The 16866-nt window shown below is 48.6% G+C and overlaps 1 protein-coding gene across 3 annotated transcripts in view; it reads left to right on the top strand.

Moving 5' to 3' along the window:
- The window catches only part of LOC146198510 (protein Wnt-4-like), a 93271-nt gene extending 78853 nt beyond the window's left edge, over nt 1-14418 (top strand). For all 3 annotated transcript variants that reach the window (XM_084594012.1, XM_084594010.1, XM_084594011.1), the window contains 2 exons: nt 10526-11078; nt 13249-14418. In XM_084594012.1, the coding sequence (XP_084450138.1) occupies nt 10526-11078; nt 13249-13450 (755 nt within the window). In that variant the 3' untranslated portion in view covers nt 13451-14418. The remainder of the gene's footprint in view (nt 1-10525; nt 11079-13248) is intronic.
- The last annotated feature ends 2448 nt before the right edge of the window (nt 14419-16866 follow it).

The following is a 16866-nucleotide window of genomic DNA, read 5'->3' as shown; positions in this document are numbered from 1 at the left end:
AGGTTGTTAATTGCGATTAATTACGACCGCATACCATCCCTGATGCGCCCCCGCCACTACCAGAGTAGCAGCGATCTCTGCTGAGTAGCACCCGCATCATGTGGCATGGCAGGCCTTGACATTCAGAAACGGCAAGCTTATGCTCCATTTCACAAGCTTTTTGCAGCACTACAGAAGGTAACAAAGATCTTGGCCAATCAGGATGGAGCGCATTAAATGGCCATGTCCTTACGCACTTCTCGCCTCGGTCCAAGTCGGCCTTTCCTTTCGCCGTGCTGCAAACAGCTTGTGAAAAAGAGTATAATCTCCTCGCGGTGCTCTTTCATTTTTTTTTTTTACGTAATATAATGTGCACACTAAAATGCGAGCTCGGCGCACAATCAAGTTGTGCTCAGAGGACCTCTGTACAGGCAAACTCGGCAGAAATATAGCGCGAATTATGCGAAAAAGACGCCACCTGAGGTGACGCCGAGGAGCCTCTCGCGGTAAATGTAAACACCGGCCACGCGAGCAAAGAGTGAAGCGTAGGCTGCACCTTCGACTCTTCCTCTCAGGTGTTGCCGCTAGCGCGCTTAACCCTTTTGAGTGGCGTTTGTTTACGGGCAAGTCATTCATAAATCTGAGCTGCACAACTGAGTTGCCCGTTTGACCAAGGCGTAACTTGCTCGCGTGTTTAGTCTGCGGGACCCCGAGTTCATTTCACCTCCCCCTATATTGCAGTCCATTGCGAAGCCCCCTTCCAATGCATGCACCCGCTGTCTGTTCCTTGGTTCTTCGTCGACAGGGGCGAAAGACCGCCTCATTAGTTTTTGCTTGAAGCTTTTCTCCTGTACCATCTCTCACAGCTGCCCAAAGTGCTGAAGTGCGTTATGCAAGTGCTACCGAATTCTGTCGGCCGTCACGTGCTGCTTTTTGTTCGGGGAGGCTACGTTCAGCTACGCACAAGAGTGCATTTGCGGTTCAACCTGTACCGCCATTGCTTTCGATCTTTTTAATTGGATGGCGAAATAAGTCGCAACCAGAAGTAAAATCAGTGACAGTATTCCATGGTCTTTATATGCATACATAGCACGTCACCATCGCAATGATCGCGCACAGGAGCCAGATGCATGCGCAGATGGGCACTATTTCTTCTCCTTCCGGAGCGAGACCAGGTCCCGGATTCTGGAACGCGTTTTCAAGGCAACTGCACTGTGGGATGAGATGAATGCACATGTTGATAAGAACGGTCTAAGCGTCTCATGCGTGGCAGGAATTTGTTTTTAATTTTTTTCCTGCGCTCGCACAGAGTAGTTAAATCTCACGTAGAGGACCGATGGGCACGCGTTTCAGCGCGATAACGTTTGGTTTATAAAATAAGAAAGGCGCGGTATATGTCACACTTCTCTAAAGTATTTCTTCTATGCCCAGAAGAAGACAAGTCCATTTGTCGAAACGTTATCTCGACCTGCGAACTGAGGCGTGCCCTATTTACCCTTGTTCATTGCTCCTTCATACGCTTCTCACTAGACACCTGAGCGGCGCCCTAAAGGAAGGGAGGAAGGTGAGATTGAAGGAACAAAGAGAGAAAGAGGGTGCCGTAGTGGAAGGCTACAAAATACTTTCGACCCCCTGGGGTGGTGGTAACAACTTTTATTGCCACGAAATGAAAGGAATTATTTCGGGCTGGGGCGAGTCTAGGGTGGCCTCCAGTCGGGAGCGACCTCTTGAGCTCGCGTGACGAGGGCCAGTTGCGTAGTTTTTCTTGGGCTGCCCAACAGCTTGTCCCATTCCTCCGCTGAGGGAGCTGGCAAGAGTGTCTTTGGAGGGGGATTGCTGGAGCATTCCCACAGTATATGGTCTTGAGTGGCCTGCGTCCCGTCACCGCAGTGCCGGCATGCAGGGTTGAATTCTCCGTCTGTAATTAACGATAGTCGGTAGGGGCTAAGAATGGCCTTTGTTTGTAGGCGTCTGAGTGTTGTGGCTTGCGCCCGGTCGAGGTCGGGGTGAGGGGCGGGGCACGTGCGTCTTAGCTCGCGATAAAAGTTTGTTACCTCCGCGTATGTGCCCGGTGCCTCGACAGGCGCGTCCGTTCCCGATAGATCTCCCGTCTCCCGGTTGGTTAAGCCTCGGGCTAGACGGCCGACCCCTTCGTTTCCGAAGTTACCCGCGTGAGCCGGAACCCATACGAGATTGATGTTGTGATTGAGAGATCGGTTGCGCAGAATTCGTCTTTAACATGTTCTGAAATCGCACAGCAAGCGGACGCCCCTGCGTTTCGTCGCCATCGAAACGCGGATGCCAGTGGTCGGGTTCGAACCCGGTTCACTATGGTTCAGTATCCGGGCGTAGCGCTTTGACCACTGAGCCATCGCGATAACGTTAAAGACCCCGTTCTGCAGAAATCCGGGCGTTGTGAGTATTTTCAGCATTGTGGGTTTTGTGGGCGAACACAAAAACGGGCATGGCTTCGGCAGGTGATAGCTCACAGGAGAATGACCGATCAGTGACTCGTCGATGGTTTGTGTGACGTAACGAGGCCACATGATACCATAAAGTTTGAGAGGAGCTGTAAACTGGGGCTTTTATCAGGTGGGTTAGTGTGATAGGAACAAACCGTCTAGGCATCTTTGATGCCGACTCAGGCGCACTACTCCTATAGGCGACGCAGGCACGTGCGTACGCCTTGGTTAAAACGGATCTTAATTCCAGGTGGTCGCTTACGACTGGTAGCTGGATAACGTGGCACCTTGCAACTGCTTGCTAATGGGATTGTACGAAATATTAGAGGCACAAATTAATAAATTAGAAATAAAGCGAGAAGAGATTGCATGCACGAGCAAGTAACCGCAAGGGGAACCGCATTCAGAAGCCAGTAACGCTATCGCGTCATAACCTCAAAGACGGAGCTTAAGCGTCCTCCAATATTTTTGAAAATAATTATGAATCAATTCTGGAATATTTAAGACACTTTATTATGGTGTATTCATATAATTGGTCTAAACTGCCATGTAGCAAACATTTAATTCAGAAATATGTCGAGCACTAATCAAAAAACATTTTGGCTGCATGCTACTAAGAACCAATAGGGAGCGTTTTTGAAAATTACTGGCAAAAACTAAAAGCCTGCTGAGGAAAGATCTGCATATATATGTAATAATTTTGTCGTGATGCTAAAAAAATGGCGGTGGATAGTTCAGCTAGGCCAGGCTATACGTAGCGAGAGTTACGTTTAGCTTGTTTTACCTTTGGCTTATCTTTGGTTTGACTATACAAGTTAAGCCATTAAAGACACGATTGCGTATCCGGTATGTGTGTAAAGCACAACTTTATTCTTATAATTTATCGACGTTCATTGGTTTGATGGAGTTGAAGTCTGATCAAGGGTCTGTAAAATAGTTGGCCGCAGTTTCAGTCTTTGACATGCACAATGTAGACTGAAAACATGCAGCTGCGAAACACCTGTGAAACGGCGAAGCTGGTTGCCATGGTAATAGGGCATACTCAGTGCAGCGCCGGCGCGAGAAGCGGCAGAACACCCGTGCAGCGGCGCAGCTGGTTGCCATGGTAGCGGCGCATGCGCATTTCTGGCCCCGGCTGCACACGCGAAACTCTGTTCTCAGTATAAAAATGGTAGGGGTAACATTAAGAGATAGGAAGCGTGCAGAGTGGGTCAGAGAAATAACTCAAGTTACCGACATTCTAGAGGAAATTAAGAAGGAATGGACATGGGCAGCACACATAGTGCGAAGAGAGGATAACCGATGGTCGCTTAGGGTAACAAACTGGGTTCCAAGGGAAGGAAAGCGTATCAGGGGGCGGCAGAAAGTTAGGTGGGCGGATGAGGTTAAGAAGTTCGCTGGGGTCAAGCGGATGCAGCTAGCACACAACCGGGTTAATTGGAGAAATATGGGAGAGGCCTTCGCCCTGCAGTGGGTATAGTCAGGCTGATGATGATGATGACGATTATAATGATAAAATGGCAAGGTTTTATCGCATTTAAGCCGAATATAACATGCGAAAGCATTTTCGCGCAGATGGAAGTTGATAGAGACGACGACGTGTAGTACACAGAGCGAGAGTGTGCTGCAGTGTGCACACGGAGGAATCAGCTGCGGCGATAGCTTCGACATTCCGATCCCACATCCCAAAAGAAGTCCCTGCAGGTTAGAATTCGCTCCGTTCCTGCGGCTTTCTTTTCGTCCGAACTCGACTTTAAACCATAACATTCTCGGTTTGGTTCGAACATGTGACGTATTGCTTTGGCATTACTATTATCCGAAGTTTATTCTGGTTTGGCCAATGATACCGCGCGAATGCAATGTTTGGATTACCTGCGCCAGGATTACGTGAACAGTTAGGTCATGACATGGCGAAGGTTGTTGACGAGATTTTTGCTCGGCTCTAGTGTCCGTGTGAGTGCCTTCCAACTAATATGTGAAAAAACGTTCTATAAATAACCCATTCCCAGAAAATGTACAAAGTTTCTGGGTGTTACATAAAAAGCTGTTTGACGTATAATTGAGCTTAGTAGCTGGTTGGCGTCTTTTTTCTTGGACGCCGTATGTTCAGGCTACTGTATGCTTCCGACTGTCCTCAATGACCAGCGCCGGAGTGCCAGGCAGTCAAGCAGCGCACTTACGCAGCCTTTCATACATATTGCATGGTAACTAAATTTGCCATGAGTGCAGAGAAAGGAGGATGAGAAGGGATAATTATGGATTTCAGCGACAGTTGATAGTGGAAACCTCCGCAAGCTCGGGAGCATCCACAGCTTCAAGTAATTGCTCATGTTACGCAGTAACATCAACCGCAGATTAGTACACTCGTCACAGTCGGGTTTTCACGTTGATGTTGCTCGCATAGATCTGCGGCTGATAAGGAGTTACACGAGAAAATATTCGAAAGCATCCTTGCGAAATTGTATGTGCCCACAAAAAAGCGGTATTTGATGATGATTCTTTTACAACGTACTCTTTAAGCGGCCTTTGCAGCCGACCATATATAGAAAGGTTCATAAGGAATCTGAAGAGATATTCAATGTGCTGAAAACACGACGTACGCCGAGCCTATGGAAAGAACGCCGCAGCAGTGACCAAAATAGGAAATGGTCCGGCGAAATCGTAAATAAATTCCCTGCCCTCGCATGTTGAGACCGTGACGAGGTCTCGAGTCAGTTTCGCGGGGGGCCGCCAACGCCGACGCCCGACGAGGGCCTACCATTCGCGTCCGTTTGTTTGTTGCTCCACGTGCGCCAGGCGTCTCAGCGGCCTGCGAAAGACTTCCAACCTTCGCGACGTCGTTGGTTTATTATGGTCGTGTGCCCTTCTTCCTGGCCTGCCACACCAGCATGGCACCGCGAACGTATCAATGGAAGCCGGAGGAAGCCAAAGGCGCTCGCGACACTCTGGAAGTTGCGAGAGTACGCATGGGCCAGCTGAAACGGTAACCTTTCTGCCGATGAGCGCAGTACATTTTTCTCGTATGTGAAAAAGAGATATTTGTAAAGGCCTGCTAGAGGTCGAGGGTTGACGACATACAGGGCCACAAATAGGTATCCTACATAAACATCGTATCATAGCATACGATGTTGCTCGGCATAAAAACGAACAAAATGAACCTTGAAATTTATGTGCGTCTAAAATTGCAAGCCAAAATTGTGAAATGGACTCGCCACGGTGACTCAGTGCCTTCGGCGCTTGGGTGTCGGTCCCAAGGTGGCCGGACTTAACCTCAGATGCCGTACTTCGATAGAGGAAAAAGTGCTCGTGTGCTAAGCGATGTCAACACTTGCTATAAAAATACGAAGTATTCGAAACGAATCTGGAACCCTACATTACGGCCTCCCTCATAACTCGTGTGCAGCATCTGGGTGTTGAAACGTCGTCATCATCACAATCGTCGTCGTCGTCGACGGCGACGGCGATGACATTAACAGTAGCAGTATCAGTTTACTCACGTCATTAGAGCCGTATCCCCAATGATCTACCTGCTGCAGCCGTCCTATATCCGCGGAATACCTAGCTAGCCTGCCCAGCTGACTCTGTAGCCATCTGATACAATAAATTCCTTAGAAGTCACACTGTTATACTCTAAGAGGGTCTTTTCCCCGCAATACGTGTCATAATCATGTCCACTTCCTCTTCCTGATCTCAGCATGGGGACACCATCAAACTCGCTTTGTTCCCTAATCTGCCAAGATGCTTTGTTGGGCGAGTTGGTAAACATTCATTGTTAATATAAACAGCGCGAACAGGAAGACACAAGGCAATATAAAAGGAAGCTACAGGTGAGTCAGCGCTTGTCCTGTGGCTTCCTTTTATACTGTCTTGTGTCTTCCTGTTCGCGCTGTTATATTAACAATGGTTGTTCCCTAATCTGCTTTGATTTCTTCCCGTCTTTTTGAACTATCTTTTCAAAGTACCCAAGCGGCTCTTACCGTCCGTATTGTTATCATGGGACTTATTATTATCCAGAGGAGGAAAGAAAGTCCTTTTCACGTCACGGAAATCATCCTCCCAGGTGACATGAAATGACGGCTGCAGCGTCACCACTTCTCCACCAGCCTGCTTTTCCCGCGCTGCCTGTATACCTTTAGGCAGATGAAGTTGATTTACATACGGCTACTAAAAATATTAAATGTTTCAGAATATTGCAAACTTTTATAAGACCTCGCCGAATGATGTTAGACTAGTTCAAGCCGTGCCAAGATGTTGTTTTGAGCTTCTGACCCTTATACTCAGTCAGCCAAACTGTCGACACGGTATTCGTAACTCATAACTTGACGCTCTGTATGGATATTATGAACTCGAAGTGGGCATCTTTTCCAAATATCTTTCCCCGCACGCAAGAGCAGCCCTAAATACAGCTGGACTACTTGTCGACAGTCCTCGGCCCACCTCCCCGTTTCACACACACGGCCATCGGCGCAGCACGAGTCAGCTGCCTTATAAATAAAACCCCGGAGAAGGGTGCCCTGTCACACCTAGGCTTCCCGCTAGGCGTTGGATAAAACTGATCCTTACTCCCCTTCTTCTTCCCTCGTTTGTCTCCTTACACCTCTCGACCTCCTAGGCGAGCCAGCTGAGGGCGCAGGAGGGCAGATCCTGCCTGACTGACTACAGCAGACCACCGCACCACGGCTCAATCCGCTACTTTTCTTACCGCTATAGCTAGAAAATCCGGGCCGGATGGCAGAACCGCCGCGTTCCAAATAGCATGCGCTGTGACTCGTCACAAGATTAAAAGCGCGGGGGACCCCGCAAACTCCGCCTGCGCAGCATCCGCGGTCTCTGCGGGATCGCGGTGCTCGTTTAGCATCCTTGTCTCATTGCCTCGGACTTGTGGGGAGGAGAGCTTTTCATTCCCTTGTGTACCTCTTTATTTGTGTGCGCCATCCGTGTCTGCAGAAGTGAGGCGAAATGAGGGCTCGACAGTGCTCGTCAATGCAGCGCCGTGCGAATAGCATGGCACGGGTGGGGAAGTCACCTCCTCCTCTTTTGGGATGAGGCTCGTAAAATGGGGCGGCCCCACTCGCAATGAGTCCCCCCGGTATACATGTATGGGTGGCGGTGCGCGCTTCGATCCCCGCCGAGTTGTCGGTTTCTGCGTGCACGTCGTCTACGGCTTTAGCGCAGGGGTGGTTGCACGCGTGGCACGATGCCGTCAGAAATTGGTTCTTTCGACGCCAACGAGACACGGGCGTTGAGAGCTGCTATATTACAGAGTGTTATACGGTTGTCGTTAAAAGCCGGGGTGGGGGATCCTTCCACGTGTCTGGACAGGGTTTCGTCTTTATGACTTTGCCAACGGTGTATGCTCGGTTCGGCGGGCGAAGCTCACACCTATTCGTTCTTGATTTGCTTGCTTTTTATTGCGTTGCCTTCTTTCACTGCCCGACTTTCATTTATATATATTAAACATCCTTAAAGAGAAGAGGTGTTGATATCGTGCGACCTCCTTGCTGTTCGACTTGACTATATAGTGATCCCAATGCAAACGCTGTTATTCAAAGCGTGTTAGAGGCGAACTATAGAGCGATGGTTGGGACAAAGTGCGCGTGTGTGTGATAGGTTGCAATTATGCTCGCAACACCTTTTGTCATTTCGCTAGTGCGGTCCGTAATGTTCGATACGCTGCTGTAAGTCGGCGATATGCGTACTTGTCCAATCCTCTGGGCTACTTTGTTTTGTTTCTTTTTTCTTCGATCACGACGGCAGCAGCCATCAGTAGGTGTTATCTGAAGATTCACATCTCATATCCACGTCAGAGGCTAAAAACACAGGCTGGAGTTGCAATGCCCTCCATGAACAAGCCTGGTTGGTCGAAAGGGGCCGTTACATGTAATCATGGCGCTAATGTACCGGCGTTGCTTAAACGAAAAAATTGCTGGTCAAGGGCAGAACCACCGCTAAGCCTTGGACCAGCACGCTACTTCTATGCCACCAAGGAATATTCTTTCAGGGAGGTTAACCGGTGACCACTCACCGGCTGCGCCTTCTTACTAAATCTCAGGCTCTCGCCATGCTCACTGGGTGGTTCCCATAGCAACAGCTCTCCGGTTGCGCATTCCTACACTCTCGCCTTGATCTCCTCTTGGAAAATGTAACCTGCTTCCTGCCGTAGTAACCATTCCATAGGTCGGAGATTCCTCCAATCTCGTCATGCCCACTCCTTTCAAAATAAAGTCTCCAGATGGTTCCTGAAGTAACTGCCTTTCCGTTACGCATTCCTCCGCTCGTGACACCCATCTGCTTCCGCGGCAACCACCTTTTAGTTACGCCGACTACTACTGTTATTACTGTACCGCCTCGAAACACAGAGACGGGTGCCAGACAGCGGTAAAATTGACATCTGCACATGTGAGCTCTTTAACAAAACTGTTCCGCCGCAACAGCGGTTGCTGTTGCGGCAGACATGAAAACAAAGCACTATATAAACTACTTCGTATTGACAGCCGGGAGTAGCACACAGAAAACGATGAGTACTTCGATCGGTCACATGCACGACCGCACGCTGCCATTCTCAATTCTTGAAGGCATAAATTTGATGCGAAAAGAACATTGAGCTTTCGCGTGGGCGCCTGAAAATGCACACTAAACGAGGTGTTACACAAGGCACGCCTTTGACAAGCGAACCGCATACTGTCGTTCTATTTCGTTTATTTTTTTCGAAGCAGGCGCATTACTGTGCATATATTGCAACAATGTTCCCAATGTATAATGATATCTGCTTGTGCTGACCAAGGCAGTGCTGGAATCATATAAGCGTTACTGGCGTCTTTTTTGTTCTGAAAACTAGGCAATGAAGGCGTTGCCAAGGTAGTTGAATGAGTAGCGTTATAGTTCATGCCCTCACAAACTTTTCAAGGTGCCCGTGTTCTAGAAAACTGCGCAGTAATCAACCTGAGCTATTGAGATCCTCGCGGATTTATTTATATCGACAATAGGGTATTGATAAGAAATGCTATAAAGAAACGGTAACCGTCGAAATACAGAAACTGAAGATTATGATGCTCGCGAATGCGTTGACACTTCGCCATCAGTTTTCAAAGTTTTTCTAAATTATACTGATCCTGAGCCTCAGCAGCTCGATATGAGCTTAAGAATAGCGCTGCAGTCGAGCGGCCGTGTCACTGCTGTCATGCTGGGAGAGCCTGTTCTACACAACTTGTATAATGCGAAATGAAAAACGTCCCGTCTGGGTTGCTTTGCTTGGTATTACAGAAAGTAAGTCATTACGTACTTAAGCCTAGACTTGTTCCTATTCAATATGTCTACAAGCATCGTACAGTGCCTAATCATTCTAGCAATTATCTTTATATATATATATATATATATATATATATATATATATATATATATATATATATATATATATATATATATATATATATATATATATATATATATATATAGTCTGTTTTTATCTTTGTAATTTAAGGGGTGGCACGGCATGCCGCCGCGTCAGCACAACACGACCATGCCAGCACGACATAAACGCCCCCCCCCCCCCCCCCCCCGCCCTCTTCCAACCTCGCGAACAGTGTAACTTGCTGAGGTAAGGACCACTGGAACATGCAGTATGGACAGGCTGTCTGCGAAGTATTGTAGGAATGATGACACTGCATTTTTGAATTTTTTTCTCGACCCGGAACACAACAAGCGACAGCTATCACATTTAAATTCAAACCAACTCTCCCGCCTGGGATGCGTGATGATACTGGCGAGGTCTCACTTCTTACATCACAACACCCCCATAGTGATGCGTCTGTCGTCCTTGATGGCAAAACAATGCATACTGTTCCTTTGACAGTACAATCCCGCAGTCGTCACTGATCCTAATTTTGAGTAGGTGAAGTGGCTCACCTGTGCAGGGCCTCTGGTCCCAACGTCAAAATAAATTCCGCTTTGTAGTAGGCCAATCGAGTGTTCATACTATGTACACTTTCGAGACCCAAATGTTGATGGTATTGACAAGTGTGTTTAAGCGGCCGTGGTCCCGTGCAGCACTTCCGAGCCTAACTGGTTGTATTATTCTTGCGCAGTGAGCCGCGAGAAGGCGTACGTGTACGGCGTGTCGGCGGCGGGCGTCGCGTACAGCATCACGCGCGCCTGCAGCAAGGGCGAGCTGAACGAGTGCGGCTGCGACAGCGCCATCCGGCAGCGCAAGCCGCGCGGCTCTTGGGAGTGGGGCGGCTGCTCGGACGACATCAATTTCGGCGCCCAGTTCAGCCGTAAGTTCGTGGACGCCGGCGAGGACCCGACCACGGCGCCAGGACTCATGAATCTGCACAACAACGAGGCCGGCCGCCGCACGCTGCGTCGCTCCATGGAGACAGTGTGCAAGTGCCACGGCGTGTCCGGCTCGTGCTCGGTGCGCGTCTGCTGGCGCCGCCTCAAGCCGTTCCGCGCCGTGGGCGACGCGCTGTCGGTTAAGTTCGATGGCGCCACGCACGTGACGCTGCGCGCCGGGGCCAAGGCGGGCAGCCGAAAGCGTCGGCCCCGGCTCCGGCCCGTTCTCAGGGACGTCAAGAAGCCCGGCAAGAAAGACCTCGTCTACCTCGAGGAGTCGCCCGACTACTGCACCAGAAACGAAACGTGAGAGCTCGCTCCCTTTGTGCTACGTACTGTGCAAGCTATGTTCGCGCGATACCATACAGCTGCGGCACCCTAAAGCTGGGGGAAAAACCATGAACATGTACTTTGATTGCGCGCAAGAGCTCGTCACTCTCGCACCATTCGCGGCCTAAGAGCTTTTTTCCTCCACCTGATCCTTCTGATTGTGAAATCTCTAAAGCCAGGATGGGTTGTGAAAATTGGCTGCTGAAATTGATTAGCGAGAATCTAGTCGAAATACTCGATGACTTATTGCAGCAGGTCTTCGCCTGCGCTACCTACGTATAGACGATTAAGCATGGCTCCAGACAAGCCTAATTATACTCAGCCCAGGTTCCAGACATCCGTGTCACTCCTTACCTGATGACGCAGTCACAAGCGGATTCTTGTACATCGTGGTTAGATACAGTAGCGCAATGCACAAAAAAATTCAGCATTCCACGGCGAAAGAAAAAGAAAAGAGAAGTCCCGGGCTATCATCAGTTTTCATCTACGCGATGGCCCGTTGACACTAATCCCCTCTAGGACTCTAAGCGATCAACCCTCATCGGTCATTGCCTCTGGCGGCCAAATTCCTCTCCAGTTTTGACAGGCGATATCTGCTGCGTGTTCTAACAAGGCCGAAATGAAAACGGGAGCGGCCCCAAGAACCAGGGAGCGTGAGTGCATTGCCTTGACGTTCACCTTTACGTTTGCTTCCACGAACGCTGGAAAGAAAAAGCTGCGCAAATTTCCCGGACTCTCCAACGTAGTGCAGTCGCTACGTAAAGGTTAACAGAGGAATAATGATTACGTTCATATAATATAGAACTGATCTGTGCAACAGTTTCTTCAATTTATCTGATGTGTGAAGCTAGGAAAAACAAAAGGGCAGGCCGAAAGCAGTAGTGACGTTGGAAGGGCGAGTATCTTCATTTATTTCGTGCAAAATTCTTCGTATGAGCAGCAAACAAACCTAGGGGAAGAGGGGCTTATGAGATACATGCGACGGCCTCATTACGCTGCATTTCGTTTGCTGGTTTGTCTAACGCAGCCTTGGGGCCACATGCAGCGTGAGATGGTTTTTGGAGAGCTTCATCAATCCCCGTTTGATAACGTTCCACGTGGCACTCACGGTGATGCAATAAAGGTCGGCCGCTGCTTTCGAGGGTGGCGTTGGTATGCACTCTCAAGTGTAGGTTGCACGCAATGTAAATACCTCCGGCGTGGTGGTGTAATGGTTAGAGCGATCGACTGGTGTGCCCAAGAATGCAGGATTGAATCCCGGCCTCGGCGGCAGCTCTTCAGTGAGGGTGCAAGCAAGGCGCTCATGTGCTGTGCGATGTCAGCGCACGTTAAAGAACACCAGGTGACCTAAATTCCGGAGCCCTTCTCTACGGCGTCTCTCAGCTTGAGTCGCTTTGGGACGTTAAAACTCATAAACCAAACCAAAGCAAACCTAATCAAACACAAAGGAAGTAGAAGGTTGAACAGCCGTTGCCTAGCTATCAGGAGACCGGAAGCAAAATTCAGAGATCGTTTGTTTAATGCGTCTGCGTGCACACGCGCGCGCGTGTGGTGGGCGGCAGCCACAGCAAAACTGCTTTGCTGACATATTCTTAGTGAAATTTGTGGCATCGGATGAATGGAATAGTTGACTAATGTATAAATTAGGTTAAAGAACTGCGGTTCTTGTTCATTTCCACGAGAGTTTTCGGTGTGCGTTCTAGCTTTTAGGCCAGAAAGAGACGCTTGAAGGCTTATAATGTCGTCTAGAGACATGTCAACATCATTTCCACCATTGCTTACTTGTAAATGGCTGACATTCTTCAGTCAATATTTGGTACAAAACTAAAAAATGTCGGTTAAAATGTTATTTATTTGAAGTTATATAAGTTATAATCATATACTTTGAAGTGGCTAGTTGATTTCTATCGAACGATATAAAGACCTACACTTTTCATTACTTTTTTAGCCCTTCTGTTAAATAATACAGCCAATTTATTTTATTAAACTGGTAGTGTTGCGATCGACTGACAGAACCACGATGTATGGCTGTGAAATGTATCTGCCTGTATTATTATATTTTGTATGTTAACAATGTGTTGTTACAGATACAGACATAGGACTCCTAGTGGAACTACTCTGCTGACTCGAGTGTTCGCTTCCGCAGGCTGGCAGTGCTGGGCACAACGGGTCGCTCGTGCAACAACACCAGCTACGGCATGGACGGCTGCCGGCTGCTGTGCTGCGGCCGCGGCTACCAGACGGTGGTGCGCGAGGTGGACGAGAAGTGCCACTGCAAGTTCGTCTGGTGCTGCAAGGTGCAGTGCCAGACGTGCAGGGTCACCAAAGAGGAACACTTCTGCAAGTGAAACGCCGCGGCGTGGCGCCCGCCTTTTCCTGCCCCTGTGCGGGGCAGCTCTAGTCCCTCGCACGTCATCCGACGACGACTCCGTGGACGTGCAAGCGCAAGCTGGCCGAGGTGCAGGAGGAATCGCATTCAAGGAGGCCTGCGTTGTGTATCCATGGATGCGCTGCCAATGGAATCACCCATCTGGACTAGTACTTGCAGGAGGACGCGACCTGTTCTGGACAGTGCCCTATCGAAGACCTCGGTGCTCGGCAGAGTGCGGACCCTGTTTCTAGAGGTTCGGGAAGGCGTGTATACGGGTTTGACAAGCAGCTCAGGCTCCGCTGTTTCCGGTCGGGATAGGGTGGAAAGATGCAAGTGGTGAGGCGTCGCAATCAAAGAGCCTATCACAATCTAAGGAGAGGAGGAAAGCTGGAATTTCAGCACGCTTATAATGTGGTCCCTGTGGCGCCATCAATTTTCAGTCCAGTGCGCAGCGTCAATATGCCGTACACTTCTAGTAGGACGCAGGGACAGAACACAGTCTCCGAAACTCGCGTACAATAGTAATAATTTGCAATTCAGTACGCGCGCGATTTTTCATTTTCTTCGAAACATCCCGTGTCGCAAAAGTATAATTCCGCCCAAGCATTTGGACTGCGGACGACAATGCCATCCCTGCGCGCTCATGTATTGCATTAGTGCAAGAGTTCTCACACTGGGTTCCGCGGAACCCACGGGTTGCTCGTGCTCACACTGGACTGCCTGCCCGGTGTTGCCGAGCGCGCGATTGGAGGGGAAAGTTGGTCTGGTGAATTTAGTTTTCAGCATTCGTGATTTCGATTTAAGGGCCTCAGCGTAAGGAAGAGATGGTTATTTAAGAAAAGTAATTGCAAAAGTAAGAAAACAAACAAATGCGTTAAAAAAGTTAACTAAACTACAGAAAAAACCAGTACTGGCCCATTCACATGCAGCATTATCTGATTGTTGAAGGGGGGGGGGGGGGGGGGCGAACGTGGTATTTTTTTTTTTTTTGCACATCTTCATGGCTGTTGGGGCTCCCTAAGGAAAAACAAATGCGAACCCCTGCATTAGTGGAACTGTGGCTAGAACTAATGCACTGTCAAGAGTCTTTCGTTATGCAGGGATGTGTAATAGAAAAGGAAAAAGCAAGGAAGATGGCTGATGCCATTCCCACGACCTTCTCTATAAGGGCTTCGACATGAAGGAGTGGAGAGAACGCAGCCTTCCGATTTTCGCACCAAGCACACAGTGCGCCGTTTAAAGATGATGGCGACAAAAGCATTTCTTAGCTCAAAAAAAGAGGCTCCCTGTTCCATTCATATTTCCCTCTTTCCTGAGAATCGCTTTCTCCGTATCATCCCAACAGTCTTCTGTTTTGTGTACATAATTTCATACGAGCATCTAGATCGGGACTTTCCCGGAGTCAGCAGAGCTGCAACCAGTGATGAGGTGGTTGACGTGGGTGCAGTAAGAATAGCAATGATCACTTCACCCCGGTGTGAGCCTCAGCAAGCAAGTTTCACCACGAAGGAAACAAAAATGACAACTGCAACTCCTGTGGGCCCTGTCTTGGCCCACATCTAAACCCTCATCCGCTTCTTTTTACCTTGCGTGTGTGAAAGTGCATCGTCGTGAAAGCGTCCATAGATCGTGAATAGTTTTTCCGCAAGAAGCCACCTCCCAAGAACATCGTCAAAACGTCGTTCAGACCAAGGACGGTTGCTATGGTGCGCGATGTTGCCAAACTGCAGCAATCGATGTTGAACGCCAGTTTTTCACCAAACACCTTCCTTCGCATTCTTTTTTTTTTTTTTTTTTTTACTACATTGAGCATGCTGTGTGCTACTTGCGTCATTATTTCCGTCGGTTGATTAGTAGGAATTTCGTCAGCATACCAGCACCGACGAATTGTAAAGAACTAGATAACTATGCCGGAATAGAGGTCCGTTAACACTGTACGTACCAAAACCTCTTTTCTGGTTGCAATGGAAGGGCAGAACGTTAAATATTGAGAAGCAATGTCCCTCAGGCAAATCTTTGGCCTGCCTTCTGACGCAATAAAATTTGCTAAGGTTGTTACAGCAGTAGCTTTAATTATCACAGTAGCAGTTGATTCTCTTTCACTGCATGGGCTGCCAACACACGTCTCTTGTGGTTGTAGAAAAAGAGAGCAAAGAAACCGAAGGCCGCTTGTTTTCTTCTCTATTTTTATTTTCACAAATGTGTTCACTTCCATTGTCGTCACGGGCATCCTTTTAACTTAAGACACTCGGCGTAGCAACAAAAATGTGAATATAGCGTCCACATCTCCCTCCACTGCGCATTTCTCATTCTTCGACCTAATCAAACGAATCGTCCCGCTTCTTCCTAGTAAGTGTAGAGGGAAGACCAATAAAAATCGCAATTCACACACCATTCATCTCGTGCATTGTTCTGCTATTTATTTGTCTTATATCGCGCTTTTCATGTATGACCTGCACTCCACACGTTCATGTTGTGTTTTAAGACGAAAGCCTGATGGAAAATGTAAAAAAGAAAAGTTCAATAGGGCGCTTCCGGCATCAGCCTCGAATTCTAGTCATGAAAAAAGTAGAAAGGGCACAGTTGGTCCCGTGATGTGCGTTCATATCACCGCTACGCTCGCGCATCGAACCAGCGGAACAAAAAAAAAAGGTAGCTTGGAGCTTGCCTCTGCAAACGCCCGCGCCATGAGGCACGCCAACGCGCGCGCTAATGCATACCGAAACCAAAACATTAGTGACAGACTTCGCTTGCAAAATCTGGGCGCGTGAAGCCACACTCTGCCCTGGGCTTTCAAGCAATAAATGTTTTCAGCTCCTGTTGCCAGCAACCTTGAGGTGTCGAGCCGAAAAACAAAGTCAACATTGAGGCACTGAATTTACTACATCTTCCGGGCACCGATTCGCCCTCATCCGGACACTTCCTTTCATCCGGGTGCCGAAACGTGAATATCCGGGCGCCGAACGAGATTTAATGAGACGAGTTCTCCGCTGTCCAAGGCTTCCACGCCTTCCCCAAGGATAACGGCACGGCGCCACGCACTCGCATCGCTCGACGCCGGCGGTCGATGCTTGCAGCAGTTCGAAGCACGTTAGGCCGGCAAGAATCAAGTATTTCACTGTAGTGCACTGTGGCACGAGGTCATGGCAGTTCCTCTTTTTGGAGGCGGATGTATTAAAGGATGGTACCAAGACCTCAGATTTCTAGAAAACTGTGACGTCAGCTACTGGAGCCAAAATCGAAAGGGCCTCTTTACCCATGTGACGTCACGAATGGTTATCTTAGTTCACTGGTAGATGCCATTGAATTAGGTGCTGATTATTGTACATTATGTTGTGTTTAAAGTAGGTTTGATTATATTAAGGCCGTAGTCCGTTGGATTAAATTAGATTA

This window comes from Amblyomma maculatum, chromosome 2, assembly GCF_055883805.1.
Source record: "Amblyomma maculatum isolate TAMU_Amacu chromosome 2, ASM5588380v1, whole genome shotgun sequence".
In the NCBI taxonomy this organism is placed as follows: Eukaryota; Metazoa; Arthropoda; class Arachnida; order Ixodida; family Ixodidae; genus Amblyomma; species Amblyomma maculatum.
This window is presented reverse-complemented; position numbering and strand designations above follow the sequence as displayed.